Here is a 17,945-nt window from a genome sequence, read left to right on the forward strand (position 1 = left end):
ATCATTTACTATATTAAATGGTAAATGTTCTGATATCCATAATATTACTATAATGTTACATGTTTGGATGTGTTATTAAAATTTGCTTTTGAAAATTATTTTTGGAATTTGAAAGAAAAGTATATAAATTAATAAAGGTATACATTGATTTAAGCAAGAGTGGACAATCAACGAATTGGTACAATTTTTATTATTTATTTATTTATTTTTACAAAAATTGATCTCATTTCTGAATAAGACGAAGGAGTAGCAATTTCCAATTTCCATGTTTGTTATGTTTCCTATTATTAGAAATATAGATTATTTAAGAATAATGTTAGAGGTATCAACTAATCTATCAAAAAATTCATTAAGTCCTAATATATCAAAAAAAATCATCAAGTCATAAGTATCATTATATTACTAACTTATATATAATTACATTGTTATTGTACAACATTATTTTGATAGACTAGTTTGTACATCAAGCATTATTTTTCCAATCCAAATAATTATTTCTCAAATGAAAGAATACACTATGATGAAATCACCCGCCTGAATTTATCAAAAAATGGTGATGATGATGACGAAGATGATAATAAGCTCTTTTTTATAAATAAAAAAAAATCCAAAATACTTATTACTTAATTTTCATATAGATATGTAACTTTAAACATATATTTACTATATACGTCTCCATCCTATTTTAATAAGTTTAAATTCTGATCAAAATATCATATAATAAAAATAGTATTCATAAATATTAAATTTAGTCTTTAATTAATTTTAACTAAATTTAGATTTTTTCAAAATATACATATATATATATATATATATATATATATATATATAGGGAGGTCAGGACTACCCTGACCGTGTTTCATCTGGACCAATGAAAATTATGTCTCATTTTAGTGTAGCCTAGGAGGCATAGAACGAATGATAAGAAGAAAAGACAGGCATCATGAAGAGTTAAAAAAAAGGACAAAAACAAAAATATTTTATGGGGTCGGTATGGGGTCGGTATGGGGAAGAGAATAGAGAAAAGGGGAAGAGTATCCACTTGCAAGCTGTTGAATTAGATTTGCAAAAATTCAAGATAGAAAAAAATGGCTGAGGCAGAGAGAGAAGGGCTTTTGGTGAGGGTAAGAAGCTTTTGCATATGATGCAGAAGTTACAACCATCGTTTGTTGTTGGGTTTTTACTTTTATGAATGGCTCATTTTGAAATTGTGACTTTTTTAAGACAAAAGTAACTTAAACATTGTAAAGGCTTCTTATTATTTTTTTTTATTTAACTTTTCTTTTGGATGTGTAATTAGATGCATAAAAAAATATTAAATAATTTCGAAGTTATTGTGTTTAAAGAATTGGGCAACAAATTCCTGGCAAATTCAGGTGGATTCCATACAATAAAGCTTTTATTATTGGAACTTCATGACACAACGGAATCAGTTGAAGGATCATGTACCATCTCATACGTCTTTGTAAGGAAATGAGGCAGCGAATTGGAGTTGCCCTAAGCTTCATCCATCCTAATTCCAAAATCCCTAAATCACAAACCTAAACCCCCTAATTAATAAACCCACAATTGAAACATCAATCATTTTGCAGAATCCCCATTGGCACCCTTGAAATCCCAATAAAAATCATATTTTCTTTCTCTGTTAGGGTTTTTTTTTTTTCTTTCCCTTAAGCTTTTGTATTTTTTGGTTTTCTGTGAGAAAGAGAAGAAGAAAACAAAAGAAAAAAAGGGAGAAAACAGAGAGAGAGAGAGAGAAAAAAAGAGTCAAAAAAACAAAAAAAAAGAAGAAATAAAATGGTGGCATTGAAGTAAGGAAGAAAAGAGAGAGCGAGGAGAGTCCTCAGAACCCACGAGAGAGAAAGAGAGAGGAGAAAGTCCCGATTGGCCCAAAGCCAAAATTTGGACCACTCTTTTAATCGAACAGCCAATAAAGCGTCTTACAAAAAATCACATTTTTTGTTTGCATGCAATTTGGTTAGGACGTCCTGAGCATAGAACTCCTTCACATATATATATATATATATATATATACACACCTTAGATTCATACACTCCCCAATCAAGCCAAAAAATCTTTTTTTCACTTTTTTTTTTTTTTTTGACAAATCTTTCATAACTCAAACACCACAATATGGAAATTGATAGTTGAAATTTAGTAATGAATCAGAAGGGTTTTAGGCAAAATTGATAGTGACAAAACTTCATGGAATTTTCTCTCTAGTCAAAACACTTTTAAGCAAAATTAATAATCATAAAAACTTCATTAAATAGTTGGGTCATGAAATTCTAAACAACTTTGAGTTCTTTGGTTGTATTCTTTTAAATATATTCAAATTTATTCAATTTTGTACTTTTGAATGTTTTTTAAAAATTTATTTTTAATTATTTAATTGTAAACTCATGAATAATGTTGAAGATATTCAATTGTATATTTTTGAACAATAATACTTAGTAAAAAATAAATGATGAAGTTCAATAAATCATAATCCAAAAAAAAAAAAACAAAGGAAAAAGATACAAAGGCTAATAACCAAGGAGAATGTTGTTCTAGTCACAACATTCTAGTCACACGTTGTTGGTAAACGAAAAAAAAAAAAATTACAAAACAAAAAGAATAATAGCAAAATGAAAAAGAAAAAAATAGATACATTTTGCTATTTCATGTTTTGAGCTTTTATGATTTGTACAACCATTCTGGATGTAACCCTAGTTTATGGTGGAATATGGATTATATAGAAAGAGTTGAAAGGAAGAACATGAGTGTATAGAGAGCTTATAAAAAATAAAAATAAAAAAGTTCAATCATTAAATACTCTTAGTTGTAATTTTAAATTGGAATACAAATATAAATTTACAATGAAATTGAATAAAATACATTAGTACAAACTCTCTTATATAAATCTATGAATAGACAATGAAATATACAAATACGATCTAGACTATTATTAAAAAAAAAAAGTACAAATACAATATACCAGGCAAAAATCCAATACAAAACTTGGAATGACAAAAGCCTACAAAGGAGCTAGCACATCTAGGAAAATCATGACTATTGAAGCAATAAATGGAGAAGATGAAGCGCACACAATATTTAACGAAAATGGAGGGAAAAACAATGAGGGAAGACATACCAAAAATAATAGGGTTAACACTCAATGTTAAATTATAACAAACTGGTACTCAGTTTAGTGCTAACCGTATGACTATATAGAAATTTTTTTGCAATCATAAAAATAAGAAAAAAATTTACAACATTTTTATAGTAATACTACTTAGGTTAATGACCTTTTTTTTTTTTTTTTTTTTTGGGATGATCGGTTAATGTCCTTTTTCAATCATTATATACAATTAAATCAATTGCACACACTATTACTTACCAAACGGTTAAATGTTGACTTTAAAATATTTTAGAAGCCACATCAATACCAAATTAAGCATCAAAACCTTTCCTCATGTGGAAGAAAACAAATCCAACATGTATGTATATCAATTTGTTGAGCTATGTAAATTAATCAAAAAGTGGGGATTAAAGTGAGCAGATAGGCCATCCCAATTATATTAGTATCTCCTAACCTTCCAACACACAACCAGACGATATTATTAAAAAAAAATTTAAAAAAAATGCCAATGCAATAGGATGAAAAGCAATGAAAATAATTTTTTTTTTTTTTGGGGGCTTGAAAAAAGCAAAGAAAAAACTATCAGTTAATTAACCTAAAATAAATAACAACCAAACAAATTAATATATAAAATCTAAAAGTATGATCCCTAGCAAGTCATTAAACTAATTTCATTTTCAGACCATATAGTAGTAGTAGTAGTAGTGGTAGTAATAATAATAAAGGTTCATTTCCTCTTTTTGTTTGGTTTATGTAAAATGTCTTCACTTGATGGCCATAATATTTTTTAAAACATCATTTCTAATTTGAACAACTAGAGCTATTGCTGGAAAAAATAATTGAAGTTGTTGGACAATTGAAAATTTGAACTTAAACTTATTGTTTGGAAAAAAATAAAGTTATGCATATTTAAAGGAAACGAGCAATGTTATTGAAAGAGAAGAAACATTACAATTACCTTTGACTTCCCTCGAAAAGAAACTAATTTTCGAGAATAAGTTATCTTCTTATTAAGTTTAATGTTATAACTTAATAGTAAATTCATATTTTTAGAAAATCTCATAACTAGTTTCCCAATATTTTTCAAAATGGCATCTTTTAATATGAGAACAAATTTTTCACATATTTTTTTTGAGATCTGGTTTGGATAATATCAAACTTTGAAAAGAAACTGATTACTAAAATTTAATTTTTTGGAAATTAGTTAAGTGGATATCAAGTTTTCTTCTGTTATGTTTGATAAATAATGGAAAAATTAAGATTTATAAGTAATTAAATTAGTTTTATATAATAAACTAAAAATAATCCTAAAATTAGTTTTTTGAATTTTAAAATCACATATTTATAGATGGAAATAACTTTTTGTACATACTTTTCCAAATAGATTGGAATTTAATTCCATTTGTCTACACTAGGTTGAAATCTAATTTCATTAGTCCTCACTTTCTCATTTCCAAATAAATATTCGAATACAGAAAAATTATCATTTTCTCAAATGAGTTAGACTTTCATTACTTTTATCATTTACCTAATGTGGCCTAATTTCCTAGAGCCATACTTTCATATCTCTAAATAACTATTCAAACATAAAAAAGTCACCTTTTTAGTTGAATTAAATTCCTTCTAATTTACCATTTACCAAATTGGAGATGTAGATTGTGAAATAGACATGACACATAATCACTATAGACAACATTTTAAAAAAACTACTCTTAAATGATAATTTCTAAAATGAATATCAATTTGATTTGACCTACATATTGTCAAGACGAAACTAACTCAGATTATGAAATTACGAATGACTTATTAAATCAATTATAGTTTGCTTAATAGTGCTTGCTACTCGAATAACCATATTAATTCTAGTGCTAATATGTGCAACAAATGAATAAAGGGTAAAAGCTTGGTTGATTCTAAGTTTCATAGCCATTAATAGTCATCAATAGCATTTTTACACCATAATATTGGAAAATAGTTTTTGAATTGACCGATTACATATCAACATTGTAAATTTTTCTGTCATATATACAACAATTCTCATTTAGCATTAGAGATGTTTTCGTAAATGTGGATTGCTGCTTATATAGCATAGAATTTGATATTTTTTAAATATAGATGACATAAATATGCAGTTTATTTTAAAATTATTCTCTAATAGTAATGTATATAAGATTATTTATGGTAATTAATTAATTAATTTTTTTTTTTTTAAAAATTCACAATGTCAGATAGGCTTTCAAAAGTAAAGAATCACTTTGACGGTATTATTTTTTTTTAACAGATCAACTTAATAAGATATTTGTACAAATCCATATGTTTATTTTTTATGGCGAAAAAAATTAACAAAAGCTATTTGAGATGTTATTTAGACTTTAAGACCATAAAAAGAAATGAAATATCTAAATTTAAAAGTAATATTATTTATCACAAATGTTGATTATTACTTATGAAATCATTGTTGATATGATAACTTTCAAGTGGCTATATATATATATTTTTTTATCATTTATAAAAATTTTCTTCCATTCTATTGTGGTAAACGCACTATTTTACATATGTAAATATAAATGGCATACAAACTCCTCACTTAATCGAACTTAATTGAATTTGCAGTATTTGATTATGTAACAATTTTTTATTTCAACAACCTAATTTAGAAAAATAAATATTTTTTTCTCACAGCCATGTACTTAAAAAGAAAAAAAAAATGGTATATGGATCCACCAATTATTATAATTAATAACAACGAATAATTATAACAGCAAATGTTAAGGGAGAAAAAAAAAAAAAAGCCACAAATCAGAAAATAATGAAAAAAATTAAGAAAAAACCAAGGTTGATTTATACAGGAACATTAAAAAGTGAATTACCAAAAAACATATGTAAATTAAAAAGTGTCTTTTTAATATATATATTATAAAAATAAAAAATAAAAATAAAAAGACAATGAAAGTCAAAGGAAAAGGTCGGCGTCGGCTTCTACGGCATATGGACTCGCAGAAACCAGAGGCTACGTACTGAGGGCGCCCACAGTCCTTCACTCCCTGCTTTCTCAAAACCACCGAACGGATTCCACAAAACCAGGAATTCCACTTTCACCCCCTCCCATCTTTCGCACTCTCACCCACCCATCTTTTATATCTCACGCTCTTTTTTCCAATACCGCTTTTTTTTTTTCCTTTCTCATCGATATGCCGCGTGTAGATTATACGCGCGTGGAATCTTGTGCATTTCAAAAGATTCCCTTCCATAATGTGGCGACTCGTCATCACTCTCAACACGTTTCATTGAAGCTTTCTTTACACGTGTTGCTTGCATGGTTTTTTCATGTTTTCTTTAATCTCGACTTGCACGGTTTCATTCTGATTTCTGTCCCTTGATTTTGTGCATAATTACATTTTTGCCATATTTTAAAGGTGAATATCTATAATGTTTGTCTCATTATTATTATTGTTATTATTATTATTTTTTAAATAAAGTTTCTTTTAGCACCTGTACTTTTCAATTTGAACCTTTTTGTATTTGGATCTTTGATATTTTTTTAGTTGGTACTTTAATCGTTAAATTTTAAGTTGTTTACATTTAGATCCTTCAACTATTTTTAATTTATTTTATTAGCAATTTTAAGGCATATAATGTGTTTATTGCTACAATAAAATTATAAAAATAAATAAATTTAGAAAATTTATACATATTATATTAAGTATATTGCATACTTTAAAATTACTAAAAATAAAAAAAATCAAAGGATCAAAATGTAAAAAAATTAAAGTTTTTAGGATTAAAATGTCAAAAAAAACCATAAATTAAAATGCAAAAGCTTAATAATTAAATAGCATAAGTGCTAAATATCCTAGAAAAGAAAATAGAAGAAAAGAAAAAAAACCAAATCCCTTCCCACCTACCATCAAATTGCACCGAGTTTTCGTATTAGTTATTTAACGGTCTAATACTATTAAATATTTTAAATTTTTAGAAATAAAAAATGGGCACTTTTTTTTCAATTGGATTATTTTATATTCACGGAGATAAAGTTATCAATTTTAAAAATTTAAATTAAATAGATTATATCGACTCTCAATTAAAGTAATAAATCAAGGTTTTGAACACTCATGTTATTTGATCCTAATACATGGTGCTACTAATAAAATGTATATAAATAACAATCTAAAATACAACATACATCCAAATATATCCAAATGTTTACCAATTTTTTTTATCAACAAATATGACAAATGAATTATTATTATTATTTTATTCATTTGTAGTAAATTTCCTTTATATTTGTAAAAGTTTACCTATCAACATGTAGCTTGTATTCCAGTCCCAAAAACCAAAAAAAAAAGAAAAAAAAAAGCATTTAGTTTGTATTATTTTTTCAACCAATTAAATAATAGTCAATACATATTTTAAGTTTGGGATAATTCTTTTTTTATTTTTATCATTGGGGTGGTTTAAGTTCAAAATATGAAGAAGTATGAACATAGCCAGTATACCGTTGTTAGGACTAATCAATGGAGGGCCAGTTTATTCGTGTGTGGTGGAGTTTTATTTTTTATGTTTTAAATTTGTTTTTAAAATATTAATAATGAGAAATTACTTTTATAACATTTATTTTTTATTATTAAATATTATATTAGTAGATAAAATTGTAATTTATAGTTAAATTTAAATGGGTTAAATAGGTATATAATATTGTCAGGTTAAAATTAACTCGTTTAATAAAAATATTATTATGGATCAATTTTGAATTAAACGGATCAATCAAAAAATAATATGATTAATAATCATGTTAAATGGGTTGATTCAATTATTATCCGAATCCATTTATTTTGTGTCGTTTTCGAATCGTGTTACCGTGTCATTACTCAAATTACCACCTCTACCGGCGTTCCATAAGCACAAATTCAAGCTTTTTTATTTATTTATTTTGTGCATAGGTTAGCAAATTATATATATAAAGAAAGAGTCCTTAATTATAATAGGAACTTATTTAATTTAAGATAAAATTTTATTTAGATCCTTTAGTTTTGCTTTAATTATAGTTAGATCCTATGTTTTTGAAAAATTACTACTTAATCTCCACTTATTTGTTTTTTTAGTTAATTTTAATAATTAAAGATTATAATTGTATTTTAACATCACTATACAATCATAAAATGTTGATTTTTAATCTTCTTTTAGCTTTTAACTGTAAAAATTAATAAGAAAAAATTGAAAAATGAATATACTTTGATAAATATAGTATATTAAAGAAATGTTAATGTCACTTTTCCAAATTTGTTAGTCTCTAAATATAATTATAACAAAATTAAAAAGCCTAGATAAAATTTGTCATTAACTTAAGTGATGAAAATGTTTCTGCAGACAATTTTTATCCATTCCAATTTATTTCACTAATTTAATAATAGGGTTATAGATTGTATCTAAGCTCATTTTTTACAATTTAAATAAAATGAATATCGATTTGATTGTCAGTTCATTTTAAAAGTAAATATATACAAACTGATCTGATAACTTGTTTATTTTCTACTAATAATTCACTAGTAATATTTATCATATTGAAAATTTTCAGTATTATTCGATTATATAATTTTATTTAAATAAATTTAACCAAAAGGGATTTAAGTTGGAATAGCTTTTGTTGGGAAGGAAAATACTTATTAATGAGTTAATTGAGGTTAGGCTCATACCCAATTAATATGAAGATATTTTTAAGTCAAAGATCAAAAAATATATTAACAAAAATATATAAATTATGAAAATTTTCATTATTAGATTACATATTTTTATTTAAATAAATTTAATAAAAAATTCTAAAATATATTTGGCATTAATATGAAGATGCATATCTCTATCGTAGAATTAGATTTAGATTTTGGATAAATCCCAATCCAATAGAAAAACTTATAAAAATGACTAAATCCAAACAAATCCTATTATAATTATTTTTTTTATTAAACTGGTTTGAATCTCGTTACCTAATTAGATCATTTCAATTATAATTATCAAGTTATTGGATAAATTAGATGGTATGGAGTATAAACACCTATTCTTCAATATACAAAAAAAATTAGAGTACTGTTGTATGATATCATTGATGACCATTATTATTTGATGTAGTAAATTTTAATTAGAAAATTTAATTTTATTATTTTATATTAAAATTTTAAAAATAATTTTTTAATAATAACTTTTTAAATTATTTATGTAAATTTGGCTGATAATTATTCACTGACCAAAACAAATAATATTTTTTTTAAAAAAAAAATTAAATATCATGTATGGTTGGGTAACTGGGTAAAATTGTGGAAATTTGAAGGGCTAAAAATGAGAAGCAAAAATCATACAAAAATAGTTTTCACACATAAAACCAGGGTCTGGCCAAAACTGCCCGTTTTCTTGGAAACCACTTGCCACCATTACAAACCCACGTCCTTTCTTTTCCCTCTACAAAAACCCACTCAACCACCCCCAATTCTCTCCCTCACAATTTCGTTCTCTTCCCCAATTTTATTTTTTCTTCGCATTTTCCCTGCCATTTTCTTCCTTCCCAAACAACCAGTTTCCAATTTCAAATTATAAAACACAAAAACCATGCGGCTCAGCTGTAATGGATGCCGAGTCCTCCGCAAAGGCTGCAGCGAAAGCTGTCCAATCCGACCATGTCTTCAGTGGATCAAATCCTCTGAATCCCAATCCAATGCCACTCTCTTCCTCGCTAAGTTCTATGGCCGTGCCGGTCTTCTTAACCTTATTAATGCCAGTCCTCCACATCTACGACCAGGTAAATTACCCAATTTTTTTTTTGGGGTAATTATTGACCATTTCTGATTTTGGGTTTTGGGTTCTAAAGATTTTAGATTTTTTTCTTTATTATTAATTTTTTTTTTTTTTTTTTGGCAGCGACTTTTAAATCTTTGCTTTACGATGCTTGCGGTCGGATTGTGAACCCGGTTCACGGTTCGACCGGGTTGGTCTGGTCCGGCAACTGGAATCTCTGCCAAGCCGCCGTCGAAGCCGTTCTTAATGGCTCGCAGATCGCGCCGGTTCCTAGCGAGCTAGCCGTTAGTAGCATGAGCATGCCATTCAAAGCCTGCGATATTCGCCACGTGTCAAGGGATGAGAACTCGGCTGCTTACGATCGGCTTCACAAGGTTCAGTCGCGGAACCGGTTCAAACGCTCGGCTGGAAAGAAGAAGCCGAAGGTGGAGTTGAAGTCGGAAACAGAGGTCGCGATGGAGTCGGCTGTGGACAACGTCGGCGGCGATGGCTCCTCATGCGCTCGGCTCTCGTGGTCTGGGTCGGCGAGTCGTGACTCGGGGTTGACTCAGCCGCCGAGTCCCGGAGGTGATAGCGGAGACGCTGATAATGATAGCCGGTCTGTAGAAACGGTGGAGACTTCGCTGGCGAAGCCGAAGCCGAAGGCGGATGGTGAAGCCGGTTGTGGCGACTTGGAGTTGGAGTTGACATTGGGGTTTGGACCGTGGAGTCAAGTATAATCCTATAAGGGGAGCGTATGAGATTAACGGTCTTGATGAAGACAAGTGTAACGTGTAACTGGGGTCATGGTCCTCCTCCAACTCGAATAGTTTATGAAACAGCTATACCTAGATTCTAGAGACTTGAATACTGTTTTTTTTTTTTTTGGTTTGATTTTTCTGACTTTCTTTAAACGTAGTTTTTGGTGATTAGAGCTGAAAGTGTAAATTTATACAAATCAAAAGAAAAAAAAATCAAAGAAATAGATAGGAACGATTTGGTGGAATGAGTTTTGTTTTCACAGCTTCACCTTTTTTTCCTTTGTGAATCCTAATAAGCATATTTTATTTTATTTTATTTATAAATTTTTTAGTTTTATATTTTATTTCTAAAGATAAGAAATAAGTAAATATGTAAACTAGGTAATTATTTCCATTTGTCTCTTCAAAGAAATATATATCTATTGCCATTTTGTATTGGGTGGTAATAATATTGTTTTGTCTAATTTTTGAGATATTGGATGGAAGAATTTGAATTCAGAAGAAAATAGTAGCTCTACCTTTATTATATAATCTTAAACTGTCTCTTATATTATCCAATTGGGATGGTAAAGTTAAGTGTCAAAAATGTTGTAATGCTAAAGGTGATAAGCATTTGGAGGAATTGGTGCACCATCACCATGAGCATGAGGAGAATCTACTAAGCTTCCTCTTGAAAAGTATTTAATTTTTTCGTGCTGGATGGAAGAAAAAGACCCATTTAGAATTTTTGTGGGTTTTGTGTCCTTTTGACTTTTGACAGCTAAGCTTGAAGAGAATAAACGTGTTGATCCCAAGAGGTGGGAGTTGGTATTCATTGAGTTATTGTGGATTTTTTCGCTCGAAAGATAGGTGGTTCTTCCTCATGCTGTATCGCTGTTTTGTTTGCGACAACAAGTAAATATACATGAAAATTGGTCAACAAAATTTTATTCTTCCAAATAAAAATTATATCCCTTATTTAGTTATTTCTAGGGTCAAGTTAGATCTAAATAAATGGATATGGTTCTAAGGCATTCAAAATAAACCATTCCTTACAAATACAGATATAATATTTTTGTCTTAGATGATATGATTATTATTATTATTATTATTATTATTTTTTCATAGGATTATAATATATATTCTAAACTAAAAAGAGGAGTATTTCACTCTAAGTTAGTCGAATTTAGAAAATGTATTATTATACTTTTACTACAACTCGTTAAGCTTACAAATAAGATATAGTTATTTTGGTTAGTTAATTTTAAAAGTGAAAAAAAAAAATCTAAAAATATAAAAAAGGAATGGAGAATAATAGAAAGAATTTTTATTGAGTATGGATTGGATCGGAGTAAATTAAAAAAAAGACCTGAAAGGAGGCCCAACAAGTTTTTTTTTCATCTGGAAAGCCCAAAGAAAACCATTTGGCAGAGCTGTGAATCAAAGAGCTTTCGCAGCAGCTAACAACCACCAGCACCACCACCACCAGCAGCACAGAAGCCGAGAGAGAGAGAGCGAGAGAATGGGGAGGAAGAAGGGAGTGGAGTTCGATGAATCGCCGCCGGACGATTACGATCCGGAGAATCCGTACAAGGACCCGGTGGCATGGCTGGAGATGAGAGAGCACATTGTGAGGGAGAAGTGGATCGAGATCGAGAAGGCCAAGATCATCAGGGAGAAGCTCAAATGGTGTTATCGCATCGAAGGCGTCAATCACTTCCAGAAATGCCGCCACCTCGTCCAACAGTACATCGATTCCACTCGCGGCATCGGCTGGGGCAAGGACGCTCGCCCTCCTTCCCTCCACGGTTTCTCTCTCTCTCTCTCTCTCTCTCTCTCTCTCTCTCCCTCTCCAAAACCCCCCATCTCAAAGTTTTTGATTTTTTTGATTTGTTTTTATTTATTATTTTTTCATCAGGTCCCAAGGTTGAGAAAGTTGAGGCTGAATGATTTCTTATTTTTGCTGCCAGATTACTCTTTTGAAGGTATTATCATTTGCTTTTTCGACTTCCCAATTAATCTTTTAATTTGCAATTATGAGATATGTAATTGACTATACGAAATGTGCAATGATACGATGTGACTGGTAAGTAATTATGAGAATGGTGCAATTGATATGAAGTGGGTTTCTGTTGCTTTATCAAGCAATAGAAGATATTGTAGGAAAGTGAACTGAGGAATTTTGAGTTCAATTTTCCCGAATTAGATGCATGGTTATGTAAAATTATGGCTCGCAATGTTAGGCTGTTATTGGATTATCAACTATCCAAGCGGGAATTCAAAGCTATTATTTGATTGTTCAATTACCCAATTGGGAGTGTAAAACGAAAGTAGTTCCTTGGCCTGTGATTGTCTGTGTGTATTCAAGGTGAGATTAGTGGCAACTGGCAACTGAATTTTTCAAGTACTGATTTAAGTCATGTTCAAGGGATATTTACAATTTTGCAGTACCGAGGCTATAACGAAGCTTCATCTTAGAATCCCTTGTATGTTTGGCTCTGGAATTTTAGCAGCAGTGGCATCTAATTTGATTGATATCGTACAAATGGTGGGCTGTATGCTTTTCTACTTTCCTAGAAACCATGTTATCATTGAATTGCATCCTAGCCGTGACGGTTGTGCAATAAACCACTCTTTTTAACAATTAAGAGTGCTGTAGTGTTGCAATATTTATTTATTTTTTTGTTTAGGGAATTATGTGGTTTACTCGCTTGAAGTGAAAAAATAAAAAAAATCAAATTAGAGAAATGATTGGTAATTAGCCCCTTGCAAACTTTTAGAGCTCTAGGTGAGTAATGAATGATTTGGAGTTTTAGGCTTAGATTAACCATTAGTATTACTTTGTATAGACTCCAAAATAATGTGCGCAGAGACTTTATTTATGGGACAGATATGTAGGTCATCTGTTTAAAGGAATAAGTAATATGGGGCCTGATGTCATTCCATATCATTTTACCAGGTGATTTCCAGGCTCTATCTCCATATCAAATAAATATATACTTTTTTCAATGATCAGTTGGTGTAAACTGAATGCTGTCCAATTTGAGTCGACTTATAGGATGGTAAGAGGATGACAGCATGGTGGAAAACTTAGTTACTCTGAAGTAAGGTCGCCTTTTGTGGTTGTGGTGGTATTCCTTTTGTAGTTGTGATTCTTCTTGCAGGCAATTGGCCATTAGTTTGTCTCCCGTTCTATAGAGCATACAAGTAAAAATAGAAGCCAATAAATTCTGTACTAAAGTCCCTTAGGGAGGCCAGATTACTGTCAAATATGCAATATTTTAGGTTCTTATGTTGCTTATTCCTGTGAAGTGACAATTAAATATTTTACTTCTTTTAGGATTTTAATTTCAATAGGTCTGTGCTTTAGGGATTTAAATAGGACTTCATGAAATTATAGACAAATACTTTGAATCGTGAATTATTTTTCAAAGGAATGGATAGAGAGCCAACTGGAAATTCAATTTAATATCTTCTATGAAGTTTTCTACTAACCATTATAATTGGCCTTGTTACTTTTGGTGTGCGACTTCATTTCTGAAAAGCATCTGGCTCAGTCAGTGATATGTTTTATCGTTATGTTTTATATTTTAGGGAGGGATGAAACCCAATTAGACCATATTTCACAACCTTGCTTTGTTTCTGAAATGAAAAGGATAACAAATTACTATACATTGAGCTAAGCTGAATGCTGATGATGTGCATCACCATAGGTATGTTAAGTGGGTTTATGGGTTACTGCCACACTTGCATAGTATAACTGCAAATTTACCGCATTAGGTTGTTATAGCTATAACAAATCATATTAGTGACTGATGTTTAGAACAACTCACTGACTTTCATGGGCTCAATTTACTGGGGTTGTGGTTAGCTTGTCTTATCCTAAGGAGGGTTTAGCTGATGTGGTCCTTATCTATCTTTGCTTTAATGACCATGATGTGACACCAATTTTGGAATGCAGTACAAATTCGATTAGCCAGATGGTTGAAGCTGAGCTTTTTTTTTTTTATCTAAAACTAGTGGGATAAGAAAAAAGGAAAAGAAAGAGAAGAAGAGACAAATAATCATCAATTAGTTTGCTAGTTCAACATTATATACAATTCGCATCCTAACAAGTTAGAAAGTTGATATATTTCCTTTTGCAGGTGACTAAAATTGGCTTGCAGAGAAATCTCAAAGATGGGAGTCGGGCTTACATTTACTGGAACGGGGTTTAATTGTTGTTATTCTCTTTTATTTTATTCAGACTCTTTGTCAGTTTTTTCTTTTGTATTGTTATGTGCAAAGGTCAGGTAGCACTGATTCTGGCTTTTTTGTGTTAGATTTTCTTGCTTGATAGCATCCGTTAAAGGGCAGTGTTTTGGACAGTGGCCATAAATGAAAATATGTCAGAAAAATAAATAAATAAATTTCCTGTCTAGACATGCTTGTGTTCAACTTGCATTGGTGGTGCATTATAAGGTCTTTGTTATTCATATTTTCATGCATTATAATGTCGTTGTTTTGCGTGTTTATGATTGATGAAGAAACAAGAAAGGAATCTATCAAATAGTTTTACCTGGAAAAAAAAAAAAAAAAAGAAAAAGAAAAAGGAATCTATCAAATAGTAGTTTTTGATTAGTACTTGTGACTTACAGGAATATTTATTTATTTTTGCAAAGGAGATCAGAAGAGATCGTAACTCTAAAGCCTGGATTAGGCAATGACTCAACCATTATGATGACATGGACAATTAGACCTAATTTTAGGCAATGACTTAACCATTATACATGGACAATTAGACCTAACTTTTGTCTCATGCGGATTAGTTTACGTGATGTTAAAGGATAACACATAGTTATATAAGAACATCAAATGATTTTGCTCTATATCTTGCATTGGGTCAGAGTTACCAGAAAATAAACTTTTTCTTTTATTTATATCAGAAGTTTAATTTGAATGCTATTGTCATACATAGAAATGGAGTTTTCATACTTTTATTTCGTTTTCTAGTAATGCTGCATAAAATTGAATGCTGCTTGGGTATCGCTGTTTGGATTGCTCATAAAATAAAGATTTGAGACCTGAATAATTTTGTAAGGCCTTCTGTGCAAGCTGTTACTACTTTGGTTTCATTTCTTTGGTGTAAGATGAATTAAGGAAGCTTAACGCATAATATGCTGATTAAGATCACAATTATTTGTCAGACGATAGCGGACTAGAAGTTGGGAACCTTGCTTGTTAAGAGGCTGAGAAGCAACAAGGAGGATTCTTTAGCCTATCAAATACAATTATTATGTCATTTGTCTATTTCTGCTGCATTTAGGTTACAAAATTTCTGCAATCGAGTATCAAGAAAACAAAATAAATTACAATCATGTTGCGATGACGGGTGGCCGCTTGAAGGCTTTTATAGCGGTTAGGTTAGCCACCTTCTTAGTGGGACTGGTTTGGTTTTTTCCTTTCACTCTGCAATCAAGAAAAAGGAAAAAATTAAGATAGGAAAAAAGATGGAGAGCAAAAACTAGTATGCTTAGCTGTTTTATTGGAGGAAAGGTTATTTGGAGTACAAATACATCCCTGCTTCAAGGCTCTGAGTTAGATGTCAATATTTTCCTCTGCATCCTTCCTGTAAAGCAAAACCAACTGCAAAAATCCATTAAAAAGTGAGATCAGGGTATAAGGAAGAGAAGACAGTAGTGAGGGTTGAAGCAGAGAACAGACAAGAAACATCAAAACCCAAGTCTTGAAATGAAGATCTGATTTCATAACTTTGTGAATTGAAACTAAGATGATGAAAAAGAAAAAGATGAGATAAAACAGGGAGCTCCCTTCAGTCCAATGGGTGGGCTAAGCATGCGGGAGGAGTTGCTCCCACACCATGCACTTGGTCAAACCTTAACATTTATGTATGAACCACATATCCAGCTCTCTTTCTTCCTCCTCTTTGTAGCTTTGTAGAAAACGTCAAGGCCAGCCGAATGCATGAGATGGCAGCTCTACCCACTCCTCAGCCCTCTATATTGGACTGAAAGGAGCTCCTTAGCTCCCCACCACATCTGGGTATATATTGTAACCCTCCCTTTTTCCTTTCTCAAGTGGTAGAAGGGGATAGATATAAAAGATCGCAGGGCCATTTAGGCCATGGTTCTTCCCCTCTTTGCTTTCTTATATACAGCTTCTTAGTTCCCATAGATGAGAGATACCCATTGATGATTCATTGATTCTTGGGAATCTTCTCTATTCATCTAAGCTATTTGGTATTTTGGTGTGGCGAGTATTTGTCCTTGTTCAACTTGTGATCGTTCCTTTATATTAATATTATTTGGGTTCATATTTACCAGAATATATATATATATTATGTTGTTCATAGGTTCCTACTTAGCTAGCTAGATAGCTTCCTGGTCCTTTTTTTTTTTTTTTTTGGTTGTTGTTTTGGGTGCAATCACATGCCTCCGTATAAGAGTAGGGACAAGCACCTTGATTGCTTTCTAGTCTCTGTTGATACTACAGTAGCTAACCATGTATATATTTATATATGCTTTTCCTTTTCAGATGATAGATCAGTTTGCATCATCATGATGTATGTTCAGACTTTGTCGTAATCTTATGATGATCTTTTCTGTTTGCTTTAATCCCTCTTCTATTTTTAGGGACTACTTGATGATGATTAGTACTCATCAATTTTTCACAATACTAGTTAAATGATACCGTGTACATGGTACCTTGAATAATTTTCTGCCTGATTAGCGATAAAATATAAATTATAATATTATTTGTTATACATATCATGTGAGTTTTGCGTTACCTAAAAAATATAATGTGGGTTTTTAAGCAAATATATATATATATATATATATATAATGTGAGTTTTGGAGTTCTTTTATAGCATGCAATAAGTTATCGAATTAGGTCCTAAAGTCGGTGAGCTATGCACAAAAATTTGGCATATCTGCTACTTTAAATTCCAACGGATCATCTATCAGGAGGTGTACCTTATCTTTCCAGATGGATGGTGAAAATCCTTATCTGATTGTTCAAATAATTGTTTGTTTATGTTACCTCATAAAAGTGGTTTTTTTTTTTTTAATTTTATTTTTATGTTGAATAAGAACATGTTACGGTATTATATTAATTTAATTAACTAAAGCAGATGTGAAATTCGACAAATCTCGGACTAATCCATGTTCAATGTATGAATATCATAACCCACCTTTTAGTCATAAGGGCTTGTGAAATGAACTATAGTTTCTCTTTCCAATTCTGTTTTTTATTTGTGGGCGAACATATATACACATATATAGATATAGATCTCTTTATATAAATATGTTCTTTTTTGGGAG

At 30.4% G+C, this 17,945-nt stretch overlaps 2 protein-coding genes across 2 annotated transcripts; both read left to right on the top strand.

Annotated features, from left to right (window-relative positions):
- The first annotated feature begins 9,566 nt into the window (after positions 1 to 9,566).
- LOC107418786 (LOB domain-containing protein 40) lies at positions 9,567 to 10,889 on the top strand. The gene is made up of 2 exons (XM_016027481.4): positions 9,567 to 9,908; positions 10,028 to 10,889. Exons 1-2 carry the CDS (start codon positions 9,719 to 9,721, stop codon positions 10,621 to 10,623), a joined length of 786 nt encoding a protein of 261 aa, XP_015882967.1. The 5' UTR covers positions 9,567 to 9,718; the 3' UTR covers positions 10,624 to 10,889.
- A 1,173-nt stretch (positions 10,890 to 12,062) lies between these two features.
- Positions 12,063 to 15,045, top strand: LOC107418808 (NADH dehydrogenase [ubiquinone] 1 beta subcomplex subunit 10-B). Its single transcript, XM_016027503.4, has 3 exons — positions 12,063 to 12,431; positions 12,542 to 12,608; positions 14,769 to 15,045. Exons 1-2 carry the CDS (start codon positions 12,146 to 12,148, stop codon positions 12,571 to 12,573), a joined length of 318 nt encoding a protein of 105 aa, XP_015882989.1. The 5' UTR covers positions 12,063 to 12,145; the 3' UTR covers positions 12,574 to 12,608; positions 14,769 to 15,045.
- Positions 15,046 to 17,945: the final 2,900 nt, after the last annotated feature.

The sequence above is a fragment of the Ziziphus jujuba genome, chromosome 2, assembly GCF_031755915.1.
Source record: "Ziziphus jujuba cultivar Dongzao chromosome 2, ASM3175591v1".
Taxonomy (NCBI): Eukaryota; Viridiplantae; Streptophyta; class Magnoliopsida; order Rosales; family Rhamnaceae; genus Ziziphus; species Ziziphus jujuba.